The 25361-nt window shown below is 42.9% G+C and overlaps 1 protein-coding gene across 2 annotated transcripts; it reads left to right on the top strand.

The window, feature by feature from the left end:
- Positions 1 to 6047: 6047 nt before the first annotated feature.
- On the top strand, positions 6048 to 9155 carry LOC127128243 (heat shock 70 kDa protein 4). Of its 2 annotated transcripts, XR_007805799.1 has the most exons (4): positions 6048 to 6216; positions 6383 to 6628; positions 6734 to 8499; positions 8909 to 9155. XR_007805799.1 is itself a non-coding variant. In XM_051057466.1 (3 exons), the coding sequence occupies exons 2-3, from the start codon at positions 6409 to 6411 to the stop codon at positions 8368 to 8370; spliced, it is 1857 nt and encodes a 618-aa protein (XP_050913423.1). In that variant the 5' UTR covers positions 6048 to 6216; positions 6383 to 6408; the 3' UTR covers positions 8371 to 8513. The 2 variants fall into 2 exon arrangements, 1 of the variants encoding a protein (XP_050913423.1); XM_051057466.1 differs by lacking the exon at positions 8909 to 9155 and having other exon boundaries at positions 6734 to 8513.
- The last annotated feature ends 16206 nt before the right edge of the window (positions 9156 to 25361 follow it).

The raw sequence follows: 25361 nt of genomic DNA, 5'->3' as shown, positions 1-25361 counted from the left end.
TAGACGAGTTCCGTCAGGGGATTGTGCAGGCAAGGTCTCCATTATAGTAACCGTCCCAGGTGAATACAATCGTAGTGCAGCCAGGTAGCGTGGTAGTTGTTTGTATGATTCCTCCCAGTTACCGTACACCAGTTCAATTGCCTTGGTTTTCGCTAACCAAGCCTTTCTGTATGACGGTGTATATTTGAAAACAGCCACACAATGGGAGATAATTGTTTTGACCTTCAGTGACGGGTCAGCCTCAACTAGAGGTAATATGGAATGGCAGATCATGTCATGGCTAAGTTTGCGATGATCCTGTGCCATGTTGGTGTTGACGCAAATGTGAGCTTGAGATATGGACCCTATCACCCACGCATTATGCTTCTTCTTGTACGATGCCATCAACCTATATCCAAACTCCGGATTTTTGCATACAATAAGGTATCTTTCCGGATTTGATTTGATAACATCGTAGTCAACACAATTTTTCAAGTGCCAGTTCTTTATTGCTAACAGACACTCTTCCTTGGTCCGAAATTGGTCACCCTTCTTTAAGTCCTCATCAGACCTCATATATGGGTTGTAGAACATATCTGATGAGGGCTCATCCTCGCCCAAGTTAAGTGTTGTGAAGTGCGCAGGAGGTGAGTAGCGTTGCGCTATAGGTATTTCAGCTTGGTCTTCGTCTTCAGAATGACGGTTCACCAAGTCATCAACCACGTCTTCAGCATCATCAACCACATCATCTTCAACGTGGTGCTCAGCATCTTGTTCGTCATCAATCACAGGATCAATAACCTGTGATTGAATATTCTGAGTTGGTTGAGGTTGTTCCAACACAATGTACAACACTATGTATTCGTAACCAGAGTACTCATGGTTACGAAGCATGTATTGTGTCTCGATGTCATTTTGAATCAATGACTTATAAAACTTGACAGAGTTGTTTTCTGAAAAAAAAGGTTGTTGATAAAAAATTTGGGACACGGGTTGTCTTAGTTTGGACTCAATCTTCCTCTTCAGGTAAGAGAAGTCAGCTCCACTTTTTAGACAAAAACGAGTGCATTCGGTGTTTCTAAATTGGAAGCCAGACATATCACATTCATAAGTCTCACCATTGACGTGAGCTTTGATTTTGTATTGTGATGAAGATGCCATGTTTTGTGAAGATAATGTGAAGGTTTTGTGAAGGTTTTGTGAAGGTTTTGTCAAGGTTTTGTGAAGATATTGTCAAGGTTTTGTGAAGATTGCTGTGAAGATATTGTGAATACCTTTGCGAAAATGTGTGTGACTATTTATACTGCTGTGAATCTTACTGCCTATCCATCAAGTCTTCACCACCAAGTCTGAACTTAGTCTCAGAGATTCCCATGCATGCCTGTTCCCCATCAAGTCTTCACCACCAAGTCTGGCAGATTCCCACGCATGCCTTACACGTGTCACACCCTTGAATGCAACACTCCCACCTAGTCTGTACTAATGCATGCCAACCTATCCACCTAGTCTGAACTTAGTCTCAGAGATTCCCATGCATGCCTGTTCCCCATCAAGTCTTCACCACCAAGTCTGGCAGATTCCCACGCATGCCTTACACGCGTCACACCCTTGAATGCAACACTCCCACCTAGTCTGTACTAATGCATGCCAACCTATCCACCTAGTCTGAACTTAGTCTCAGAGATTCCCATGCATGCCTGTTCCCCATCAAGTCTTCACCACCAAGTCTGGCAGATTCCCACGCATGCCTTACACGTGTCACACCCTTGAATGCAACACTCCCACCTAGTCTGTACTAATGCATGCCAACCTATCCACCTAGTCTGAACTTAGTCTCAGAGATTCCCATGCATGCCTGTTCCCCATCAAGTCTTCACCACCAAGTCTGGCAGATTCCCACGCATGCCTTACACGCGTCACACCCTTGAATGCAACACTCCCACCTAGTCTGTACTAATGCATGCCAACCTATCCACCTAGTCTGAACTTAGTCTCAGAGATTCCCATGCATGCCTGTTCCCCATCAAGTCTTCACCACCAAGTCTGGCAGATTCCCACGCATGCCTTACACGTGTCACACCCTTGAATGCAACACTCCCACCTAGTCTGTACTAATGCATGCCAACCTATCCACCTAGTCTGAACTTAGTCTCAGAGATTCCCATGCATGCCTGTTCCCCATCAAGTCTTCACCACCAAGTCTGGCAGATTCCCACGCATGCCTTACACGCGTCACACCCTTGAATGCAACACTCCCACCTAGTCTGTACTAATGCATGCCAACCTATCCACCTAGTCTGAACTTAGTCTCAGAGATTCCCATGCATGCCTGTTCCCCATCAATTCTTCACCACCAAGTCTGGCAGATTCCCACGCATCACTACTCATGATCTTTACTAGTAAGAGGTCATATAGATTTAAATAATAAAGCAACATACATAACTAACATATTTTTGTAAGAGCGCTTTTACCCTAAAAGCGCTTTCATAAGAGCGCTTAAAATCGTGTTAGTAGTTTCTTACAAATAAAGTAAAATAGTGATTATGTGTTTAAAATAATATTCAATCTTATTTACGCTTAATTATTTATTTTAAATAAGATTCCCACGCATGCCTTACACGTGTCACATTTTTTCATCATCAGATTCCACCAAGTCTTCCCCAAGACAAGACAACTCCCACCTAGTCTGCACCAATGCATGCCAACACTACCACCTAGTCTGCACCAATGCATGCCAACACCACCACCTAGTCTGCACCTATTCTGCAAGATTCCCACGCATGCCTTCCACGTGTCACACCTTTGCATCATCAGATTCCACCAAGTCTTCCCCAAGACAAGACAACTCCCACATAGTCTGCACCTATGCATGCCAACACTGCCACCTAGTCTGCACCTATTCTGCAAGATTCCCACGCATGCCTTCCACGTGTCACGTTTCTGCATCATCAGATTCCACCAATGCATGCCAACACTACCACGCATGCCTTACACTTGTCACATTTTTGCATATTCAGTCTACTTGAAAACGAGTATAAATAGAGGGTCATTCTTGCAAGTTTTCATCAACCACTAACACTTTTATTCAGAGAACTCAGGCGAAACTTCTCATCCACCAAGCTTCTTCCTACATTGCAGTCATGTCGCTTCTTACCATGGGCCAAGAACACAGAGGAACTAGGGCAAACATTGCCTCATTCGTAAGTTTTTCTTGAACATTGCCTCTTTCGTATGTTTGTAATTAGTTTTTTAAAAGTCCAATATAATGATTTTTTATATTCTTTGTTTTTAAAGGATCCCAAGAAATTTCGTCAACGTTCACACCCAATGCCTTATCCAGACCCATGGTGCGTACCTTACATAGAGCGTGCGGGTTTCGGTCATGTAATGCATGTCGTAAATGCCACCATTGATGCCAAATTCATTTTGGCTCTGTGTGAACGTTGGAGACCTGAGACACACACCTTTCACCTACCAACTGGTGAATGTACCGTCACATTAGAGGACGTGTACATGCTTTTAGGTCTTAGAATAGATGGTAAGCCTGTGACCGGAAATGTTTAACAGCCTAACCAAATATGTGTTCAAATGTTGGGGGTAGATCTGGTCGAGGGTGAGGGGTCTGCCAAAGCAAGGGGTCAGGGTATTAAATTATCTAGCCTACAATTGTACCACGACTCCATAACTTTGACTGAGGAATCCTCCGAACAAGAAAAAGTCATAAAAACCCGGGTTTACATTATGCTATTGTTTGGGAACTTGCTATTTCCCGAAGGGACGGGAAATAGCATAAATTTTATGTACTTGAGTTTGCTCGGGGACATTGATAGAATAAGCACATATAGTTGGGGTTCTGCAGTATTAGCATTCCTATATAGCTCTTTGTGTAAAAATGCACAAAATGAGCACTGTACATTTTCTGGATGTGCTTTTTTGCTTCAAACATGGGGGTGGTGGAGATTGCCGAGGCTAGCCCCAGAAAATCCTAATGACTACTCCTTCCCCTACGCAACTAGGTAAATTTATGATCTTATTTCATTTTGTATATTTATTCTATAAATATTTATAACTAATATTATTTATCTTTTTTTGTTTAGGTTCATTACAACCGGACTGGATTACAGTCTTACCCCCAAAAATAAAATTATATTTTATCGTCAACTGTTGGATCGTCTCCGAGCACAGGATGTATTACCACTAAATCACTCAACTTCTAACTGATTTATTAATGTCATGCATTCTCGATAAATAACATATTTACTTTTTTCTTTGCAGTTTATTTGGAGGCCATATTTGGGATTGGAACATCAACCCAACCCCGAAGATGCAGCTGTTTGGACAGCAAAAACGGCCATAATGCGGTTCACCACTGTGGAGATGCACCAAAGTGACCGTGTCAAGCTTCAATTCGGAATGCATCAAGAAATCCCAGGCCCCCCAATGTCTATGGAACCTTGGCATCTAAAAAAAGTCAGCCACCAGTGGTATGCCCAAAATTGGAAGGAATTTGCTAAGGAGTTTCGAAAAATGTGGAAAGACCGTGTCCACTATGTTCTACAATTTCCGGTGGCGCCCAACGAAATGAAGCCGACAAGGGAATATGTGGAATGGTATAGAGCAAATACCAATCCAGAAATGATTGTGTCTGACCCGTTCTATTTGGACGATCCCCGGATGCAACAGCCATATTTCCAACAACAACAACCACCACAGTATTCCCAACAACAACAACCACCACCTTATTACCAACAACAACCACCACAACCATTTTACCAACAACAACCACCACCACCTTATTACCAACAACAACCACCACCACCATATTACCAACAACAACAACCACAACACATGTCCACCCCCCAACCAAATCAACAATACATACCACAAACTCAATCCCAATACCATGAAGACTACCAACAACAAACTCAACATTCCCACCACCATCAACAGTCCCAACACCTACCACAATATCAATCCCCCTACTTCCACCAATCCCAACACTTCCAACACGACAATTTCCCAAGCTCTTCCAGTCCTCCACCTAGCCCCGACACGGGTATACAAGAGGACTACCAACAGGACTACTACACACCACAACAAACATTGCACTTTGGCCAACCCGATTCAACCCTAAACTACCAAAGACCACAATTCGAGGGCGCACCCAGCAGTAGTCAGTTTGTCCCACCGAGACAAAGTTTTGAGGGGGCAGAGGGGACCCGTCTTTCCTACAGCACTGAAGGGACTTCGACCCAACCACAACGGCAAATGGCAAGGGGACGCGTTAGGGCAAGGGGTGGTAATAGGGAAGCACCACCACCACGTGAACCGTCTAGGCGAGTAATTAGACCTCCCCCGTGCGGATCGTACCAGGGACCGCATCATATGTGATTAATCATATCTTTGTAATATTTGTCTTGTCTATTATTTAAATAAAAATATTTTCTGTTTATTATCTTTATATCTTTATCTTTATCTTTAAAAATATTGTCTATCATATCTTTATACATATATAAATTAATTTTTTTTCCAAAAATTTACAAATAATATTAATTACTTATAAATTATATTAAAATATATATATATATATATAAATTAATATATATATATAAATTAATATATATATATATATATCTTGTAAAAAAATTTATTTATATATATGTGTTAACATAAATTAATATACTTAATAAAAAACATAAATTTATAAATAAAAAAAAATTAAAAAAAAAAAAATAACATTAAAAAAAAAAAAAAAAAAAAAATTGGATTGGGCATAGGCGCCACTCCTAGTGGCGACTTGCCCTACCCATTAAGGGTAGGCGCCAACTAGGGTGGCGCCTAAGTGTAAAAAATGGCCAATTTTGGCCATTTGTGTAATTATTTTGAAAAATTGGATATTTTTGAAATTTTTTTAAAATTTTTGGATATTTTAAAAAAAAATTCATAATTATCAACCACAAAACAAACCCGTAGGTCTAGTGTATCCTAAATTCCTAATTAAAATCTGACAAAAATAAATAAATCCCTAACTGAAATATCTACTTGCGTTATAAACTTGACTAGAGGACTTAAGCAAGACCATATAACGTGTTTGTCTGCGTGACATATTTACATGCCTATCACACCCCCTTTAAAATTTGAAAGCAGTAGAGAATTCAAAACACGGACACTGTCACGGTGGTTACACTCGGTTGTTCTTCTCGATCAATCGCAAGTGATATCGTATCACAATAAACGGTGGTTAAACGCTTGATCTTATTCTAGTTATTTATGGTCTTGATATACCTGAAAATTAATTGAACCTTTCCAACTTTAGTTTATAAGAAACTGTTTTTGAGTGTGTCAACAAAACCTAATCGTTCCGCTTCTGCTTCCTAATCTTGCCTTTATTTTTCTTCTTTAGATTCTCTCTTTTACTTCAAAGATCACATGGCAAAAAAGTATGAAGGATGTGCGGTGGGAATAGATCTTGGAACAACATATTCTTGTGTTGCTGTGTGGCTTGATGAACACAATAGAGCGGAGATAATACACAATGAACAAGGAAATAGAACTACACCTTCATTTGTTGCTTTCACTGATGATCAAAGGTTGATTGGTGATGCTGCTAAGAATCAGGTTGCCACCAACGCAGAAAACACCGTCTTTGGTAATTTTCTATTTTTATCCGTTCATAATTTCATGTTGTTGTTATTGCATTGCATTGATATGTTTAATGAATAATGAGACGTACCACTAATGTTATTTTTTTCAGATGCTAAGAGATTGATTGGCAGGAAGTATAGTGATTCTGTTGTTCAAAAAGATAGGATGTTGTGGCCATTCAAGGTCATTTCAGGTGTCAATGACAAACCTATGATTGTTGTTAAGTATAAAGGTCAGGAGAAACTTCTATGTGCCGAGGAAATTTCATCTATGATCCTCACAAAAATGCGGGAGATTGCAGAGAAATTTCTGGAGTCTCCAATAAAGAATGTAGTTGTTACAGTGCCGGCTTATTTTTGTGATGCTCAGCGAAAAGCTACAGTAGATGCTGGTGCCATTGCTGGTCTTAATGTTATACGGATCATCAATGAACCAACTGCTGCTGCTCTTGCATATGGACTTGATAAGAGATCTAACTGTGTTGGAGAAAAAAATATTTTTGTTTTTGACCTTGGTGGTGGCACTTTTGATGTGTCCATCTTAACAATCAAGGATAAGGTCTTCCAAGTTAAAGCCACGGGCGGAAACACTCACCTCGGAGGAGAGGACATTGATAACTGGATGGTGAACTACTTTGTAGACGAGTTTAAGAGGAAGAACAAAGTGGATATTACTGGGAACCCTAGGGCTTTGAGGAGGTTGAGAACTGCTTGTGAAAGGGCAAAAAGGGTACTCTCTTTTTCTGTTGTCACCACGGTTGAGGTAGACTCTTTATTCCAAGGTATTGACTTCTTTTCTTCCATTACTCGTGCCAAGTTTGAGGAAATCAATATGGACATTTTTAACGAGTGTATGGAGATCGTCAAGAGTTGTCTTACAGATGCTAACATGGACAAGAGTACTGTAAATGACGTTGTTCTTGTTGGTGGGTCTTCTAGGATTCCCAAAGTGCAGCAACTATTGCAGGAATATTTCAACGGAAAGGATTTATGCATGAGCATCAACCCTGATGAGGCAGTTGCTTATGGAGCCGCTGTACAGGCTGCTTTGTTGAGTGAAGGCTTTCAAAATGTTCCAAACTTGGTGCTCCGTGATGTTACACCATTGTCTCTTGGTTTGTCAGCAACGGGAGATATCATGAATGTGGTGATTCCTAGGAACACTTGCATTCCCGTCAAGATTACCCAAAGTCGTGAAACAGTTGCAGATAATCAACCTGACGTCTTGATTGAGGTTTATGAGGGTGAAAGAACTAGAGCCAGTGATAACAATCTGCTCGGTTCTTTTACTCTTTCAGGTATTCCTCCTTCACCTCGCGGCTATAGTTTCAATGTATGTTTTGCTATAGATGAAAATGGTATTTTGACTGTTTCTGCTACGGATAAATCCACTGGCAATATGAATGAGATTACCATAACAAATTACAAAGAAAGGTTGCCTGCTGACGAAATTAAAAAATTGATTGAAGAAGCCAAGAACTACGGTATTGAAGATAAGAAATTCCTAAAGAAGGCTAAAGTAATGAATGCTTTAGATTACTGTGTTTACAAGGTGAAGAATGCTTTAAAGCAACCAGAGCCTAATTCAAAGCTTTCGTCTGTAGATATCGACATGATCAATTCTGCAATTACGGTAGCCTCAAACTTGCTTGATAGTAGCCAGCAGGTTGAAATTGGTGTTCTTAAGAGTCATCTGAAGGAGCTTGAGAGTATGCTCGAACGCATTATTACAGACAAGAAGGAATAGCTTTCATTTTTTAGATTATATCCACAGTTAGTTGATGTTCTGTAAGTGTTGACTGAAAACTGTACTATGATTATCAAACAATTGAGGTTTGATAGTTTTTGCTTGTTTTCCCTACAAGTTAACCACAAGGTACCTTTATCTCATTGAATTATCTTTATCTTTCTAGATTATATCTATAGTTAGTTGAAAATTTCCTAAAAAAATGACAAAGTCCGTGTTCACCAAATGAGAAATGCTTCGAAGGAGAATACTTTTCTAAAGCTATCCTCACAAGAATATCATAACACCAATACTGCAATTACATATTTGCTTGATGAGAATAACAAGCAAGATGAAATCGATGCTGTTGAGGATCATCTGAAAGAGCTGGAGAGTATGTTTGAACTAATTAAATAGTCAAAATTCAAACCTAAGTAGTTTTATTTTTCTGTTAAAATTTTATGTTTTGTTTTCCTTTCAATTGTTCTTGTAGACTTGTAAATTGTATGCATAAAAGCATAAACTCACCCCTCTTTTAACTGTTTTTGTTAATCTGTAGATTAATAGGGCTATTTTACAAGCTTCATTGGCTTATTGCATTGAGTGGAGTTATAAATGTTCATGGTAATTCATGGTAATTCATGTTAATCTGGAAGATATTGTGATTTTTATTTTCTTGTTTCGCAATTTTCATGACATTTATCACACATGTCTGAGTTAAGTTGGTTGAGAAAGTGTACGGGAGATGGTTAATGTGTAACCACTTTAGCTTTGTTTGGCTGTGTATAAATAGCTCTATTGTAACAGATTTTGTAAGTTTTTTTTGATAATTGAATAACAGAATGAGAGCACAATGCTCTATTTCTATTTATCTCTCTTTTTGTTAATCATGATTCATGAGTGTTTGTGAGAGAGTTGATATGGTATAAGTAGATCTTTGAATCAATCCTTAGTTCTTTTCTTTATCTCAAAGTTCGGTTCGTGTTCTTCTGCATTTTCTTTTGGCTCGATTGTGTTTTTTTCTTCGTTTCAAGAAATCATGGAGGCTCAATTTCATAATGCTTTCTTCGTTCATGACTCAGATCATCCCAATCTAGTTCTTGTTTCGCATCTCTTAACAGAGGTTAATTATCCTTTGTGGCGGTGTTCGATGCTAATTGCTCTTGGAGCCAAGAACAAAACCGACTTTGTTAATGGAACGATTTCACAACTTTCAGAAGATGATCTGAAATATGTGAGATGGAATCGCAACGACAACGTAGTTGCATAGTGGCTCTTGAATTCACTTTTCAAATAACTCGTTGGCAACATCATTTACTCTTTCACTACAGCCACTACCAAAATAAACTTTTAACATCAGTTAAAAATGAGTTAATTTCGATTTGTTTATTCGAGATAACGAAGAGTGTCATGAAAAATGAATTAATTTATCACTATGATGAAATTACATTGAGAGAGAAGACTAATTGATCTATGGGTTTGATTCTCAACTACTAGGTATGACAACATAACCTGTATCTGCGGATACCCATCCAAATCCGTCCCGAAATTGACGTGGAAAACCCGTTTTTGACTGGATTTGAGTTCGGGTTTGGGTTTTTCCCGATTATAAAATATGGGGACGGGTCGGGTAATGGGGACACTAGTACTCACCCCTAACCCGTCCCATTTATTTCATTATGTACATTACTATTTATTTTTGATAATTTAGAATATTAAATATGTGGTCAATGTTTTGATATTTTAATTTGAATTTATTATTTAAAATATTTGAAATGAATGTATGAAATTTTTTTAGATTGTTTTATTTTATTATGTGTAATGTAGTTTTATTTTGGAAAAAAATAAATATTTCTATTAAAAAAATTGATTTCACTAAATCGTGGTTGCCAGAACCATTGTAGCTTTCCTCAGCAGCAGGCTTCCAATGTCATTCCTTCCCCGATCAGAGTCTCGGTATGGCCAGAACACCGCATGGCTAGTCGTCTCCCCACAGAATTCTTTGCGCTGTGCATCTCCAACAGCCTTGCCAGGGTCCAGAAGATGGTGATCATTTCCCCAGCAGATCCCCTTGCCTCGGCTTGGCATTCTACCCAGCATTTCGCATCCCTGCATGTAGAATCATATTGCATTGCATCCTTCCAAATCGCGTAGCATTTCCATTTTCATGGAGCATTACGCCATTGAAAAATTCAAACATATGCATGTAAACATAAAACATTCTCGGTATCCCAAGTGATAAGCTAGAAGTTGTTTCCAGTACTCAGACTGAAGATTGTTCATGACTTAACTTTGTGTCATTGGCCCAGGCGCCGCCTCTATTATCATTCCCTATTTCTGCCGATGCTGACAGGCATGAAATTTTCCGGTATCCAGACCGAAGTGGCGTTCAGGCCAGTTTCCGGTATCCAGACCGAAGTGGCGTTCAGGCCAGTTTTCCGGTATCCAAACCGAAGTGGTGTTCAGGCCAGTTTTCCGGTATCCAGACCGAAGTGGCGTTCAGGCCAGTTTTCCGGTATCCAGACCGAAGTGGCGTTCAGGCCAGTTTTCCGATATTCAGATCGAAGTCCTTTCCAGTATTCAGACTGATGAGCGACATTCCGGCCATGGTTATTTCTGTGTTACCATTTATTTTGGTATGCAAGTTAACATTCTTTATTCAGACTGACTCTCACCGTACCAGACGAATTCTTCTTTCAAGACCACCTCTTTGCCGATTCTGACAGACATTGTTACTTCATTTCACTTCAGTGCAAATTTTTGGGCTTTTATTGTATTCAATCCCTTGATACCTCGAAAGCACGAAAGCAGCTGTCATCTTCCTTCCGGGTCTCCAGTTGATTGAATAGGGGCAGCTGTAATACCCCAAAATTTACCCTTCATTTTTTCCAAAAAAAAAAAATCAGCTATAAATCAGCTATAAATATAAGAGTTTCAGTAGGGTTTCAGTTGATTGACTTGGGTCTCCCTCATTCCAAGCCCACAAGTCCACGAAAATCAGCTATAAATATAAGAGTTTCAGTAGGGTTTCAGACACTTGGAAATTCCCTGAGAAATAGACTTGGAGTTCACGTGGAGTTTCAAACCTAGGAACTACTCTGCAGCAACCTTCGGGCAGCCCTGAGAAGTTCATTCCGCCTCACGCAAACCCTAAACGTTGCTTCGCCAATCCGGCCTTGTCTTCCAATTTTAACAGGTCTCTCATCAGCTTGGGAGAATCTCAGGGTCGCTTATCCTTTAATTGCTGTAACTTCGGATCTTGATCCGTGTGGTATTTTACTTCTTCCCTTTTATTTCTACTGTTTCTTAGCTGGAAGACCTCGATAGGAGGCAATGTTTGAGCCCCTTGGTGGCATTTTTTCTATTTCAAGATATATGTTTTGTGTGATGTGATTGTTTCCCCATAGGATGCGAGGCTTCGCATAGTCTCCCGTTTGCATGCCAATTTAGGTAGCACTGTTCCTCCGCCTAGGACTTCCTTTTTGCATGCGCGTTCCTACAACGCAAACAAAACCTAAAACCCAAAGCAACACGTTTACTCCTTCTACTACAGGCGAGTAAGTCTCCAAAGGTCGAGCATCCGGTAGATTGCGTAGTAACGTTGTTCACCCCGTAACATAATCCATAACCCCGTAGTTAGTCGAACTACGGCTTGCTCTGATTCTCATTCCAGATGAGATACGTAGGCATAAGACGCGATGTCTTAGCGAGCACAATTACCTCCAACCCATAGGTCAGCCGAGCTACGAAGACTCTGATTCTCATATTCAGATGAGATACGTATGCAGTGGATGCGACATCCGCGCGAGTCATTTCTCTTAACCTTTTTAGTAAATAGCACATTAGGCAAAACCACACCCTTTAAACAGAAACCACATAAGTGGATCCCGTAGAGTACTACGGGTGCGTAGGGGTGCTAATACCTTCCCTTCGCATAACCGACTCCCGAACCCAAGATTTGGTTGCGAGACCTTGTCTTTTTCTTTCCTATTTTCAGGTTTACTTCGAGAGTTTCCTTTCCCTCCTTTGGGATAAATAACGCACGGTGGCGACTCTCCTGTCTTTTTTCTTCGCCGGTTGTTTTTTTTTCGCACTGTATTTTTTCAGGTTGCGACAGCTGGCGACTCCACTGGGGACTTTAGAAGTTGACCTCTTGCTGGTCCATCTTCCCTAAGCGAGTCCCTCCTAGCTTGTGTGTTTTCTTGTTTATTGAGTGTTCATTCTTTTGTGCAGTTACTTATTTGCCTAATTGCATTCATGTACATATGTTTGCTGTATCTGCTGCTGTTTATTTGTTTGTTGGGATGGGGTGTTCTACGAGAGATAAGCCCATTACCCAGGCTTGAGTGTACACACAGGTTTTAGAGTGGATGTTCATGAGGCTTGCGTGGCATGTTGCTGCGTTAAGTCGTTCGTGAAGAACCACACCCAGACGAGGTTTCTCTTGGATATACTATGTCCTACGGATGTTCCGTAACGACATAATATTCCCCTAGAAATTGTCGACTCTGGTGACCATTTCCCGAGAACTCAGTCGAGGCCTCTCCTCCGAGACGTGATTATGTTAGCTCTGGTGAGCGCATTCTCGCTGATCAATCCGAGGACCCCGAGACTGGGAACTTGCTTTAGGATGTCCTGTTGAGGGGAGTCAGTGGAGGTCTTTTATTCCGTAATAATGCCAAACCTTCAATGGTAAACGTATTATTCGCGACTGAAGGGCTGAAGTTGACGAACTTCTGTTCTTAGAACCTACCAGTGAGGGGCGGGCTAAATTCAGGAAACCTTAACCTCCAACCAACCCGGTTTTCTGGAGCAGTGCTTTGATCTCGTATTATATTCCTCAGTGGTTTTCTCTTCAGACAGTGTAACCTGACAAATGCTCAAGCAGATACAGCAATCCTGATTGACACGCCGCTGCATTGCATTCACATCATCACATCATTTGCATTCATATCATTTAACACATGTTTATCCATTTCTAGGGGGTTTACATCTTCTTCTTGATTCCGGTCGGGGTTTTTCCTGGTTCTCTTAAGATGGATATTGGCAGAAAGAGACTCGTCGCCTACAAGTTTCCGGTGGTCTGTTTGGAGCCCATCCAACAACTGATGAAGTTAATGGATCCTGGTTCTCTAGAAGGATTCCGAGAGGATTACGGTTTAATTCTAAGTTTCGTCGCGGTTCTTTCCAAAGATCAACATGATGCTCTCTTCACACTACTGCAGTTCTATGACCCTCCATTGAGGTGCTTCACATTCCCGGATTATGTTTTGGTCCCTACTTTGGAGGAGATTGCCAGTTTTCTCAGAATTCCCATCAAGTCACAGTTGCTATTCTACAGCTCGGAGTGTCTGCCCGATCTCAGCATGGTTGCTTCAACCACATATTTGAGGGAATCAGTTTTGAAGGCTAATATGTGTCAGAAGGGAGAAGTTAACGGTTTTCATCTGAGTTTCTTATTGGGAGAAGCAAAGAAGAAGCTTGAAGATGGTGACCAGAGGGGTTTCAATGCTGTGTTGGCTCTTTGTGTGTATGGGATTGTCTTGTTCCCTAATGTCGCCAAATTTATAGACGTAGATGCCATACGCCTCTTCGTGTTGGGAAATCCAGTGCCGACCTTGCTGGGAGATTTCTTTCATTCAGTGCACCACAGGAATAAGAATAGAAAAGGAGGATTGTTGAATTGTTGTGCGCCTTTGTTTTATAAGTGGTTCAGTTCTCACCTACCCAAGTCAGGAGCATTCATTGATGTCAAGGACTCGTTGAGTTGGTCGAAGAGATTGATGGGGTTAAGAGCTGAAGATATTTCTTGGTGGTCTGACCGGAGTTTGCTTCGGGCAGATATTATTCACAGTTGTGGGAACTTCCCGAATGTTCCGTTGGTGGGAAGAAGAGGAGGAATCAATTATAATCCTTCTCTTGCAGTTAGACAGTTTGGATATGCCTTAAGAACTCCGCCGGTGGAAAAGGATGTGGAAGAGTCTCTGTTTTTCCATTCTTCGCCTGATTTGACGGTATCCCATAAGGCAGCTGAGGCCTGGCTCAAGGTGATCAAGAAAGGAAGAATTGTTCTTAGGAAAGGAGATTGTAGAGCTTACCCTCAGTATGGAGAATGGCTTCAAGGAAGAATCGAAGAGTTTGGTCTACCGTTTCCTATTGAAGAACCCTTGTATTCACCTACTCTCGAGCAGTCAGCAACAGTGAGCCGAGAGGAGTATGACAAGTTGAGGAACACCACGGAAGGACTTCAAATCGAGAACTCGGAGTTAAGGGAGAAATTGCAAGACTGTATGCATCGATTCCATGAGTCAGAATATCAGAAGGAGGAAGCCGTCAAATTGCAAGAGGAAGCCGAAAGGAAATTTGCTGTGGAGGTGAATTTCTTCAGGAAGACAGACGAAGCCTTGAGATCATCCAGTTCTGAGTTGAGGCGAGTCAAGCAGCAGCTAATGGATGCTCATGGTAAATTAGCTGGGTGGCAAGAGCGATGGGATGCATTTTCAACTTCTCGGAAGACAAAGGAGGAAGAGACGGTGGCTGAACTGACTGGTCAGATAGAGAAATTGAAGACTTTGCTGAAGGGGAAGAACCATGAGCTGCTGTGTACCCGATCAACTAATGGTTATATCACAGATCAACTCAATGAGGCTCAAGGATATATCAAAGAACTCAAGACGCTGGCAAGTTTGAAGAAATCCAGACTTGAAGAGGTATTTGGAGAAGATGATGGGAATTACTACAGAGAACACATCAACGAACTGGATAGGATCATTCGCAAGAGGAATCTGCTTATCCGGCGTTTGACAGAATCTCCAGAGCATCCTGACACGGTGGCGCTACTGGATGAAGTGAGGAACGGTCCTTATGGGTTGCATACAGGAGGCTGATTTCTGATTTGCTTGTTCCTCTCTTTACTTACTGCTTTGGTGTTATGTAGTGATGATCCACAGGCTTGTTGTGGAGATCCTCCTTTGATGTATTTTTGGCTAAGGCCCTTTCCTTGAACTCATTTGTATGATGGTTTCCCTTTATTACATCTTGATCTCAGAAGTTTATCCATGACTCGGCCTTCTTGCACTACCCACCTGATGTGAGACTGGAATCAAGGGGGTAGAATACCTTTTGGAATTGATAAACATGTCATTACATTTACATATTCATTGTCATATCTTGCATAACAGGTACCGCTGCGGTGTTCTCATATTGTTTGGTGTTCCACTAGCAGGATAGCTGACTCAGGCATTCACCGATACGGTACCCGGAGGAATCAACAGAGAGCAATGGAAGGTGTACAAGCAGAGCTCGCTGAGATGAGGGCCCGCATGACCCAATTCATGGATGTGGTTCAAGGGGTGGCTCAGGGACAACAAGAGCTCAGGCAGATAATACAGGGGAATCCCCCTGCTCAACCAGAGACAGTGACTGATCCTCCAGCTGGAGAGGTTAACGGACCCAGTGGACCAGGGCCTATCCCGATCCCGCACGCCAACCCCGGTCAACAGCCCGTTCATGATGATCAGGACGATCAGTTTCCCCCACTTCAGGAAGACTTTGGCATGGGTCATGGCGTAGACCCCATGTTCAGGAGATTGGAAGAGAGGTTGAAGGCAGTGGAAGGACAGAATCCTTTGGGAGTAGACGTTGCTGACTTAGGGCTGGTCCCAGGTGTGAGAGTGCCACCGAAATTCAAAGTCCCGGTCTTTGACAAGTACAAGGGCAACTCTTGCCCCAAGACTCACGTGCAAGCCTATTTCCGTAAAATGGTTGCATACTCTGATGACGAGAAGCTACTTATGTACTTCTTCCAGGACAGCCTAGCTGGGGCATCCTTGGAATGGTATATGAGGCTGGACAGAGCCCACATCCGTTGCTGGAGGGATTTGGCGGAGGCCTTCGTGAAGCAGTATCAGTATAATGCAGACATGGCTCCGGACAGAACTCAACTTCAAAATCTGTCTCTTAAAAGCAATGAGTGCTTCAGGGAATACGCTCAACGCTGGAGGGAGACAGCTTCCCGTGTTCAGCCCCCTATGTTGGAGAAAGAAATGGCCAACATGTTCATGAATACGTTGCCTGGACCTTATCTGGAGCGTCTGGTGGGGTGCAATGCTTCCAACTTTGCTGATGTGGTCTCTACCGGAGAGAGGGTGGAGAATTACCTGAAGACCTGCAAGATCCAAAGTGGAGGAGGATCTTCGTCAGGGGTAAAAAAGTCGTTCGTTGGAGGGCATAAGCAAAGAGAGGGGGGAGTGAATTCTTTGGCTTCCTATCAGAACAGAGGTGTTAGAAGGAATAATTTCCAGAATTATCATCAACAACCGTATGTTGCGGCTGTGACCATTCCAGCTGCAGTGCCACAACAACAACAACCACCGCAGCGTCAATTAGCTCAGTATCAACAGCAGCAACAACCGGGTAACAGACCCGCTTATCAACAGAGGCAAAGGACGATGGACCGGCGTTTCGACACCCTTCCAATGTCGTACGCCCAGTTACTTTCTAGTCTTCAACAACTACAACTTGTGCAACTGCGCACTCTGGCTCCTCCTGTTGGTAGACTTCCGGTGGGTTATGACGCCAACGCTAGGTGTAGCTTCCACTCTGGGGCACCTGGCCACAATATTGAGAACTGCAAAGCTTTTAAGCACGTAGTTCAGGACCTCATAGATTCAAAGGCCATCGACCTTGCACCGGCTCCGAATGTCGTTAACAATCCCATGCCCCAGCATGGTGGTGCGAACGTTAACATGATAGAGGGAAAAGCCAAGTCCATTGAGGATGTGTTGAAGTTGAAGACACCATTGTTGGATATCAAAGGATGCTTGCTGAAGGCCGATGTTTTCCCCGGTTGTGGGAAAGTTTGTTTGGATTGTGCTGCACAGGAGAAGGGTTGTTTGAAACTACAGCAAGGTATCCAGGCCTTGCTCGACAAGGGTATCCTCCAGGTTGAAGATTTGTCTGTCCGAGAGTCTATGGAAGGGGTTGAGGAAGAAGGGTTTGAAGGTGCTACTGAAGAGTTCCTAGATGTTGTTCCTGTTGATTCTGCAGTCCATGATGATGTATTTACTCTTTCCAATACGGTTGACTCTTTTGTATTTGAACTTGATTCCGATGTTTCGGATGTTTATGCTCCAACAAATGAGGTTTCTGAGTACGACTGTGACATTGCAACTATAACTATTTTCTATCCAACTAATCAGATCAGTGTGCCAGAAGCGCAACCCGCGCCACCAGTGCGACGACCTACTATGACCATCACAACCCCTGGTCCTTTACCCTTCACCAGTGAAAGGGCCATTCCGTGGCATTATGGGGGGAGCGTGTATACGCACGATCATAAGGTAGAACGGCCACTAAAAGTAGAAGAGGGTCAGAAGCCTGAACTTGAAGGTCCCGCAGTGGATAATGTTGGTGGAATCTGGCGATTCACCAGGAGTGGTAGATTGCTCTCACCACCGGTTACCCAAGCTGATAATGCTGATGCTGTGGCGAAAACCAAAGGCAAGCAAGTCGTGAATGAGGGTACCTCTGCACCCCAAGATGGTTCTGAGCCCACTTTTGCAAAGGACGTGGACGAGTTTCTAAGAATCATAAAGAAAAGCGATTACAAGGTAGTCGATCAGTTGATTCAGACTCCGTCCAAGATATCCATTCTCTCACTCCTATTGTGTTCGGAGGCACACAGGAAGGCACTTCTGAAGGTTCTTAATGCTGCATATGTACCTCAGGAGATCTCAGTGAACCAACTAGAAGGGATCGTTGCCAATGTCCATACAAGCAACGGGTTGGGTTTTACTGATTCTGACTTAACACCAGCTGGACGCAATCATAACAAGGCTCTGCACATCTCATTGGAATGCAGAGACACCATGTTATCTCATGTTCTGGTGGATACAGGTTCCTCTCTCAATGTGCTACCCAAGAGGGCCCTGTCGAGGTTAGAAGTAGAGGGTTTGGTCTTGAAACCTTCAGATCTTATGGTGAGAGCCTTCGATGGTTCTAAGAGATCGGTGTTTGGAGAGGTGGAATTGCCAATTCTGATTGGATCACAAACCTTCAACACTGTCTTCTACGTGATGGATATCAGTCCTTCCTACAGTTGCCTGCTGGGTCGGCCTTGGATCCATAATGCTGGGGCAGTCTCTTCAACTCTACATCAGAAGGTTAAGTTTCCGGTCAACGGACGAATTATCACCGTCTGTGGTGAGGAGGACATCCTGGTCAGTAACCTGTCTACATTCAAGTATGTAGAAGTAGAAGGTGAAATTCATGAGACTCTATGTCAGGCTTTTGAGTCAGTTCAAATCAAGGATGCAGCTCCGGTGGAAGAGGTTAAAGCGGGTGCCTCTATCTCATCCTTTAAGCAGGCACAGGCCGTGGTGGATTCAGGTGTTGCTCCCGGTTGGGGACGTCTGTTGGAATTACCAGTTAAGGAAGATAAGTTCGGGATTGGATACCAGCCAGCTCTGACTTCTACAACTTCAACACTTCAGGGGCCGATCACTTTCTCCAGTGCTGGCATCATTCAGTATGGTCAAGTCTCTGCTGTCAACGAAGAAGATGGGGATAGTGACTGCGACATCGACAACTGGGTGCGTCCGAGGATCCCGGGTGAAGTCATCAACAATTGGTCTTCTGAAGAGATTATTCAAGTCACTCTTCTTGAAGAGTAATTTTCTTTGTTTATTCATGCATATCCAAGTCTTACGTTCCACCCAGGGCGTAACGACTCATTGTAGGGCCCGTCTATGTGACACTTGCATTTTTTTTTTATCATAAATAAAGGACGTCTTTTCGCATTCAAATATTTCGTTCCTTGTCTTTCTATTTTTTGCAGTTTTTCAAAAAAAAAAATGGCAATGTTTTGTTTAGTTTCCACATTTTTTTTCACACTCATAAGCACATACCATCACTCATGCAGATGCACATCACCGGATCCTATTGATAACGGTTCTGCTATGGCTCGCTTCGACTTTGAAAATCCAATCTTTCAAGCTGAAGAAGAGGATGATGAAGATTGTGAACTCCCTGAAGAACTTGCCAGGTTGTTGAAACAAGAGGAAAGGGTTATTCAACCGCATCAAGAGTCTGTTGAAGTGATTAATCTCGGCACCGAAGACGCCAAGAGAGAAATCAAAATAGGGGCTGCTTTGGAAGATAATGTGAAGAAAGGGCTGATTGAATTCCTGCAAGAATACGTTGACATCTTCGCCTGGTCTTATCAGGACATGCCTGGGCTGGACACAGACATCGTGGTACATCGCTTGCCTCTCAAAGAAGGTTGTCCTCCGGTCAAGCAGAAGCTCAGAAGATTAAGACCAGAGATGGCTGTCAAGATAAAGGAAGAAGTGCAAAAGCAGTTGGATGCAGGGTTTCTAGCAGTCACCAATTATCCGCCATGGGTTGCGAACATCGTCCCAGTACCTAAGAAGGATGGAAAGGTACGGATGTGTGTCGACTACCGGGATCTGAACAGAGCTAGCCCTAAAGATGATTTCCCATTACCTCACATCGACATTTTGGTGGATAATACAGCTCAGTTCTCGGTATTCTCCTTCATGGATGGCTTTTCTGGCTATAACCAAATCAAGATGGCACCAGAAGACATGGAAAAGACAACTTTCATAACCCCGTGGGGCACCTTCTGCTACAAGGTGATGCCGTTTGGTCTGAAAAATGCCGGAGCAACATATCAACGAGCTATGGTAACTCTGTTCCATGATATGATTCATCATGAAATCGAGGTTTATGTGGATGATATGATTGCCAAATCTCAGACAGAAGAAGAACATTTGGTGAATTTGCAGAAATTGTTTGAGCGTTTGAGGAAATTCAAGCTGAGGCTTAATCCGAACAAGTGTACTTTCGGGGTGAGATCGGGAAAATTGTTGGGTTTTATTGTTAGCGGAAAAGGGATTGAGGTGGATCCTGACAAAGTGAAAGCAATACAGGAAATGCCTGAGCCAAGAACAGAGAAGCAAGTCCGTAGTTTCTTAGGGAGGTTGAACTACATTGCAAGGTTCATCTCTCACCTAACAACCACGTGTGAGCCAATTTTCAAATTGCTGAGGAAAGATCAGGCTATCGGGTGGAATGAAGATTGTCAAAGGGCTTTTGAGAAGATAAAAGAGTATTTACAGAAACCTCCAATCCTTATACCTCCAGTTCCTGGGAGACCTCTGATAATGTACCTATCAGTGACTGAGAACTCGATGGGGTGTGTATTGGGACAGCATGACGAGTCTGGTCGAAAAGAGCATGCCATATACTACCTTAGCAAAAAGTTTACCGACTGTGAAATCAAATATTCGCAGCTTGAGAAAACTTGCTGTGCTTTGGCCTGGGCTGCTCGCCGACTGAGGCAGTATATGTTGAACCATACTACCTTGTTGATTTCTAAGATGGATCCAGTGAAATACATATTCGAGAAGCCAGCTCTCACCGGAAGGGTCGCTCGTTGGCAAATGATTTTAACAGAGTATGATATTCAATACACGTCGCAAAAGGCCATCAAAGGTAGTATTCTGTCAGACTACCTTGCCGAGCAGCCGATTGATGATTATGAGCCGATGAAGTTTGAATTCCCTGATGAAGACATCATGTTCCTCAAGATGAAAGACTATGAAGAGCCAGTTGTTGGGGAGGGACCTGATCCGAACGAAAAGTGGACTTTGTTGTTTGATGGGGCTGTCAATGCTAGAGGAAGTGGAATTGGTGCTGTCATTACAACTCCGAAAGGTGCCCACATACCTTTCACCGCTCGTTTGACTTTTGAGTGCACAAATAATGAAGCTGAGTACGAGGCCTGTATCTTGGGCATTGAGCAAGCCATTGATCTGAGAATCAAGACTCTGGACATCTTCGGAGATTCAGCTCTGGTGATTAATCAAGTGAATGGTGATTGGAATACTCTCCAGCCCACTCTGGTCCCCTACAGAGATTACACGAGAAGACTGTTGACTTTCTTCACAACGGTAAAATTGTATCATATACCTCGTGATGAGAACCAGATGGCAGACGCACTTGCTACTCTATCCTCCATGATCAAGGTAATTCGTTGGAACCATGCTCCCAGGATCGATGTGATGCGCCTTGACAGGGCCGCGTATGTGTTTGCTGCTGAACTGGTAGTCGATGACAAGCCCTGGTATCACGATATCAAGTGCTTTCTGAAGAATCAAGAGTACCCTGCAGGGGCATCCAACAATGACAGAAAGACTTTGAGAAGATTGGCAGGCAGTTTCTTCTTGAACAAAGACGATGTGTTGTATAAGAGGAACTTCGACATGGTTTTGCTCAGATGTGTGGACAGACACGAGGCGGACATGTTAATGCAGGAAGTTCATGAAGGTTCCTTCGGTACTCATGCCGGTGGACATGCAATGGCTAAGAAATTGTTGAGAGCGGGTTATTATTGGATGACCATGGAATCAGATTGTTTCAAGTATGCTCGGAAGTGTCATAAATGCCAGATTTATGCTGATAAGGTGCATGTACCGCCGAATCCTCTGAATGTGATGGCTTCGCCGTGGCCGTTTGCTATGTGGGGTATTGACATGATTGGAAAGATTGAGCCGACTGCTTCCAATGGGCATCGCTTCATCCTTGTTGCCATCGACTATTTCACCAAATGGGTCGAAGCAGCGTCATTTGCGAATGTCACCAGACATGTGGTTGCCCGTTTCATCAAGAAAGAAATTATTTGTCGCTATGGGATTCCCGAAAGAATCATTACTGATAATGGTTCTAATCTCAACAACAAAATGATGAAGGAGTTGTGTCAGAACTTCAACATTCAGCATCACAATTCTTCCCCTTACCGCCCTAAGATGAACGGCGCTGTTGAGGCGGCAAATAAGAACATAAAGAAGATTGTGCAGAAGATGGTCGTTACGTACAGAGATTGGCATGAGATGCTACCCTTCGCCTTGCATGGGTACCGCACTTCAGTACGTACATCGACAGGGGCAACCCCTTACTCCCTTGTGTATGGTATGGAAGCGGTCCTACCTGTTGAAGTGGAGATTCCTTCTCTAAGAGTCCTGTTGGATGTCAAGTTAGATGAAGCTGAATGGATTCGGACAAGGTTCAATGAGTTGAGTCTTATCGAAGAGAAGCGAATGGCAGCCATTTGTCATGGGCAGTTGTATCAGAGTCGGATGAAGAGAGCTTTTGATCAGAAGGTGCGTCCTCGTTGTTTCCAAGTCGGAGATTTAGTGTTGAAAAGGATCCTTCCTCCTCAGACAGATCACAGGGGCAAGTGGACTCCTAACTATGATGGACCGTATATTGTCACCAAGGTTTTTGATGGTGGGGCCTTAATGCTTGCAACTATGGAGGGTGAAGACTTCGCTTCCCCTGTGAACTCAGACGCAGTTAAAAAATACTTCGCATAAAATAGACCCGCTGGACAGTAAAAAGAATAGTCCAGGCAAAAATGGGCATCCCGACGAACCAAGAAAATGGAAAGGTTCGGGCAAAAATTAGGGATCAAAAAATAAAAAAAGATTGTACACCCGGTAAGTTGAAAACCTGAAAAGGCAACTTAGGCAAAAATGGGTATCCCGGTGGATCGAAAACCCGAAAAGGGCGATCCAGGCAAAAGTTAGGGATTAAGCGAATGACTGCGTTCTGAGTAGCTCTGAATCTCATCTCGTGCCAATGACTGGAAATTTTTGAAGGATAGGAAACAGTCCAATCACTCTTTCAGAAAGCTGATCATCTGGAGGATCTTGAAGACGGGCAAGTCATAGCAGAATTGGAACCCAATAGAAATCCACTTCACATTGCCATTAGATTAATTTTTGTTTTATCTATTGTGCGATTACCTCTTTCCAGGGATTGCTTCTTAATGTAAATGCCTATTCAGAGGCCATTCAATCAATAAAATCATGTTATTCAGTATATCTCTGTTTTCGTTTTCATTTTACTGTTTTGTTTGCGAAAATGACGTCCGAATTTTTGATAAACATTGCATCATGACACATAAGGGCTTTACAGGTACATGCTCAATAAACATTTAAAATTGCTGTAAATTTTGAGTGCCTTGGATCGTCTATTCAGAACAGATACCCTCGGGGCATTTCTTTAAAATCCCCTTGTAGATGATCGTGAATATCTTCCCCAGAAGTCACCAACAGACTTCGGTGTCTTATCCCTGTAGAGCTAATTAGAGCGTTGGATTCTTCAATCCCCAGCAGGTTTTCACCACTGTACTTCCCCAAGCGTTTGTTTCAGAATATACACTCCCCAGTAGAGTTGACAGTGCCAGATTGTATACCCCCATCGGAGTTGACAGTGCCAGACTGTATCTTCCCAGCAGAAGTGGCTGTTCCTGAGAGTTCGAGGCCAGATCGATAATCCCAATGCCAGGTCCATGGTTTCTTTTCTTGAAGCAGAACCTCGGTACCGTATCAGTGTTTGCTCCCCCTGCTGAGTCATCTCTCGCAAATCGTGGTTGCCAGAACCATTGTAGCTTTCCTCAGCAGCAGGCTTCCAATGCCATTCCTTCCCCGATCAGAGTCTCGGTATGGCCAGAACACCGCATGGCTAGTCGTCTCCCCACAGAATTCTTTGCGCTGTGCATCTCCAACAGCCTTGCCAGGGTCCAGAAGATGGTGATCATTTCCCCAGCAGATCCCCTTGCCTCGGCTTGGCATTCTACCCAGCATTTCGCATCCCTGCATGTAGAATCATATTGCATTGCATCCTTCCAAATCGCGTAGCATTTCCATTTTCATGGAGCATTACGCCATTGAAAAATTCAAACATATGCATGTAAACATAAAACATTCTCGGTATCCCAAGTGATAAGCTAGAAGTTGTTTCCAGTACTCAGACTGAAGATTGTTCATGACTTAACTTTGTGTCATTGGCCCAGGCGCCGCCTCTATTATCATTCCCTATTTCTGCCGATGCTGACAGGCATGAAGTTTTCCGGTATCCAGACCGAAGTGGCGTTCAGGCCAGTTTCCGGTATCCAGACCGAAGTGGCGTTCAGGCCAGTTTTCCGGTATCCAGACCGAAGTGGTGTTCAGGCCAGTTTTCCGGTATCCAGACCGAAGTGGCGTTCAGGCCAGTTTTCCGGTATCCAGACCGAAGTGGCGTTCAGGCCAGTTTTCCGGTATCCAGACCGAAGTGGCGTTCAGGCTAGTTTTCCGGTATCCAGACCGAAGTGGCATTCAGGCCAGTTTTCCGATATTCAGATCGAAGTCCTTTCCAGTATTCAGACTGATGAGCGGCATTCCGGCCATGGTTATTTCTGTGTTACCATTTATTTTGGTATGCAAGTTAACATTCTTTATTCAGACTGACTCTCACCGTACCAGACGGATTCTTCTTTCAAGACCACCTCTTTGCCGATTCTGACAGACATTGTTACTTCATTTCACTTCAGTGCAAATTTTTGGGCTTTTATTGTATTCAATCCCTTGATACCTCGAAAGCACGAAAGCAGCTGTCATCTTCCTTCCGGGTCTCCAGTTGATTGAATAGGGGCAGCTGTAATACCCCAAAATTTACCCTTCATTTTTTCCAAAAAAAAAAAAAAAAAAAAAAAAATTAAATAAATAATTAAAATATAACAAATTATTTTGGACTTGGGTCTCCCTCATTCCAAGCCCACAAGTCCACGAAAATCAGCTATAAATATAAGAGTTTCAGTAGGGTTTCAGACACTTGGAAATTCCCTGAGAAATAGACTTGGAGTTCACGTGGAGTTTCAAACCTAGGAACTACTCTGCAGCAACCTTCGGGCAGCCCTGAGAAGTTCATTCCGCCTCACGCAAACCCTAAACGTTGCTTCGCCAATCCGGCCTTGTCTTCCAATTTTAACAGGTCTCTCATCAGCTTGGGAGAATCTCAGGGTCGCTTATCCTTTAATTGCTGTAACTTCGGATCTTGATCCGTGTGGTATTTTACTTCTTCCCTTTTATTTCTACTGTTTCTTAGCTGGAAGACCTCGATAGGAGGCAATGTTTGAGCACCTTGGTGGCATTTTTTCTATTTCAAGA

Source organism: Lathyrus oleraceus, chromosome 3 (genome assembly GCF_024323335.1).
Source record: "Lathyrus oleraceus cultivar Zhongwan6 chromosome 3, CAAS_Psat_ZW6_1.0, whole genome shotgun sequence".
NCBI classification, from domain to species: domain Eukaryota; kingdom Viridiplantae; phylum Streptophyta; class Magnoliopsida; order Fabales; family Fabaceae; genus Lathyrus; species Lathyrus oleraceus.
The sequence above is the reverse complement of the archived record's forward strand: the minus strand, read 5'-3'. Positions and strand labels throughout refer to the sequence as shown.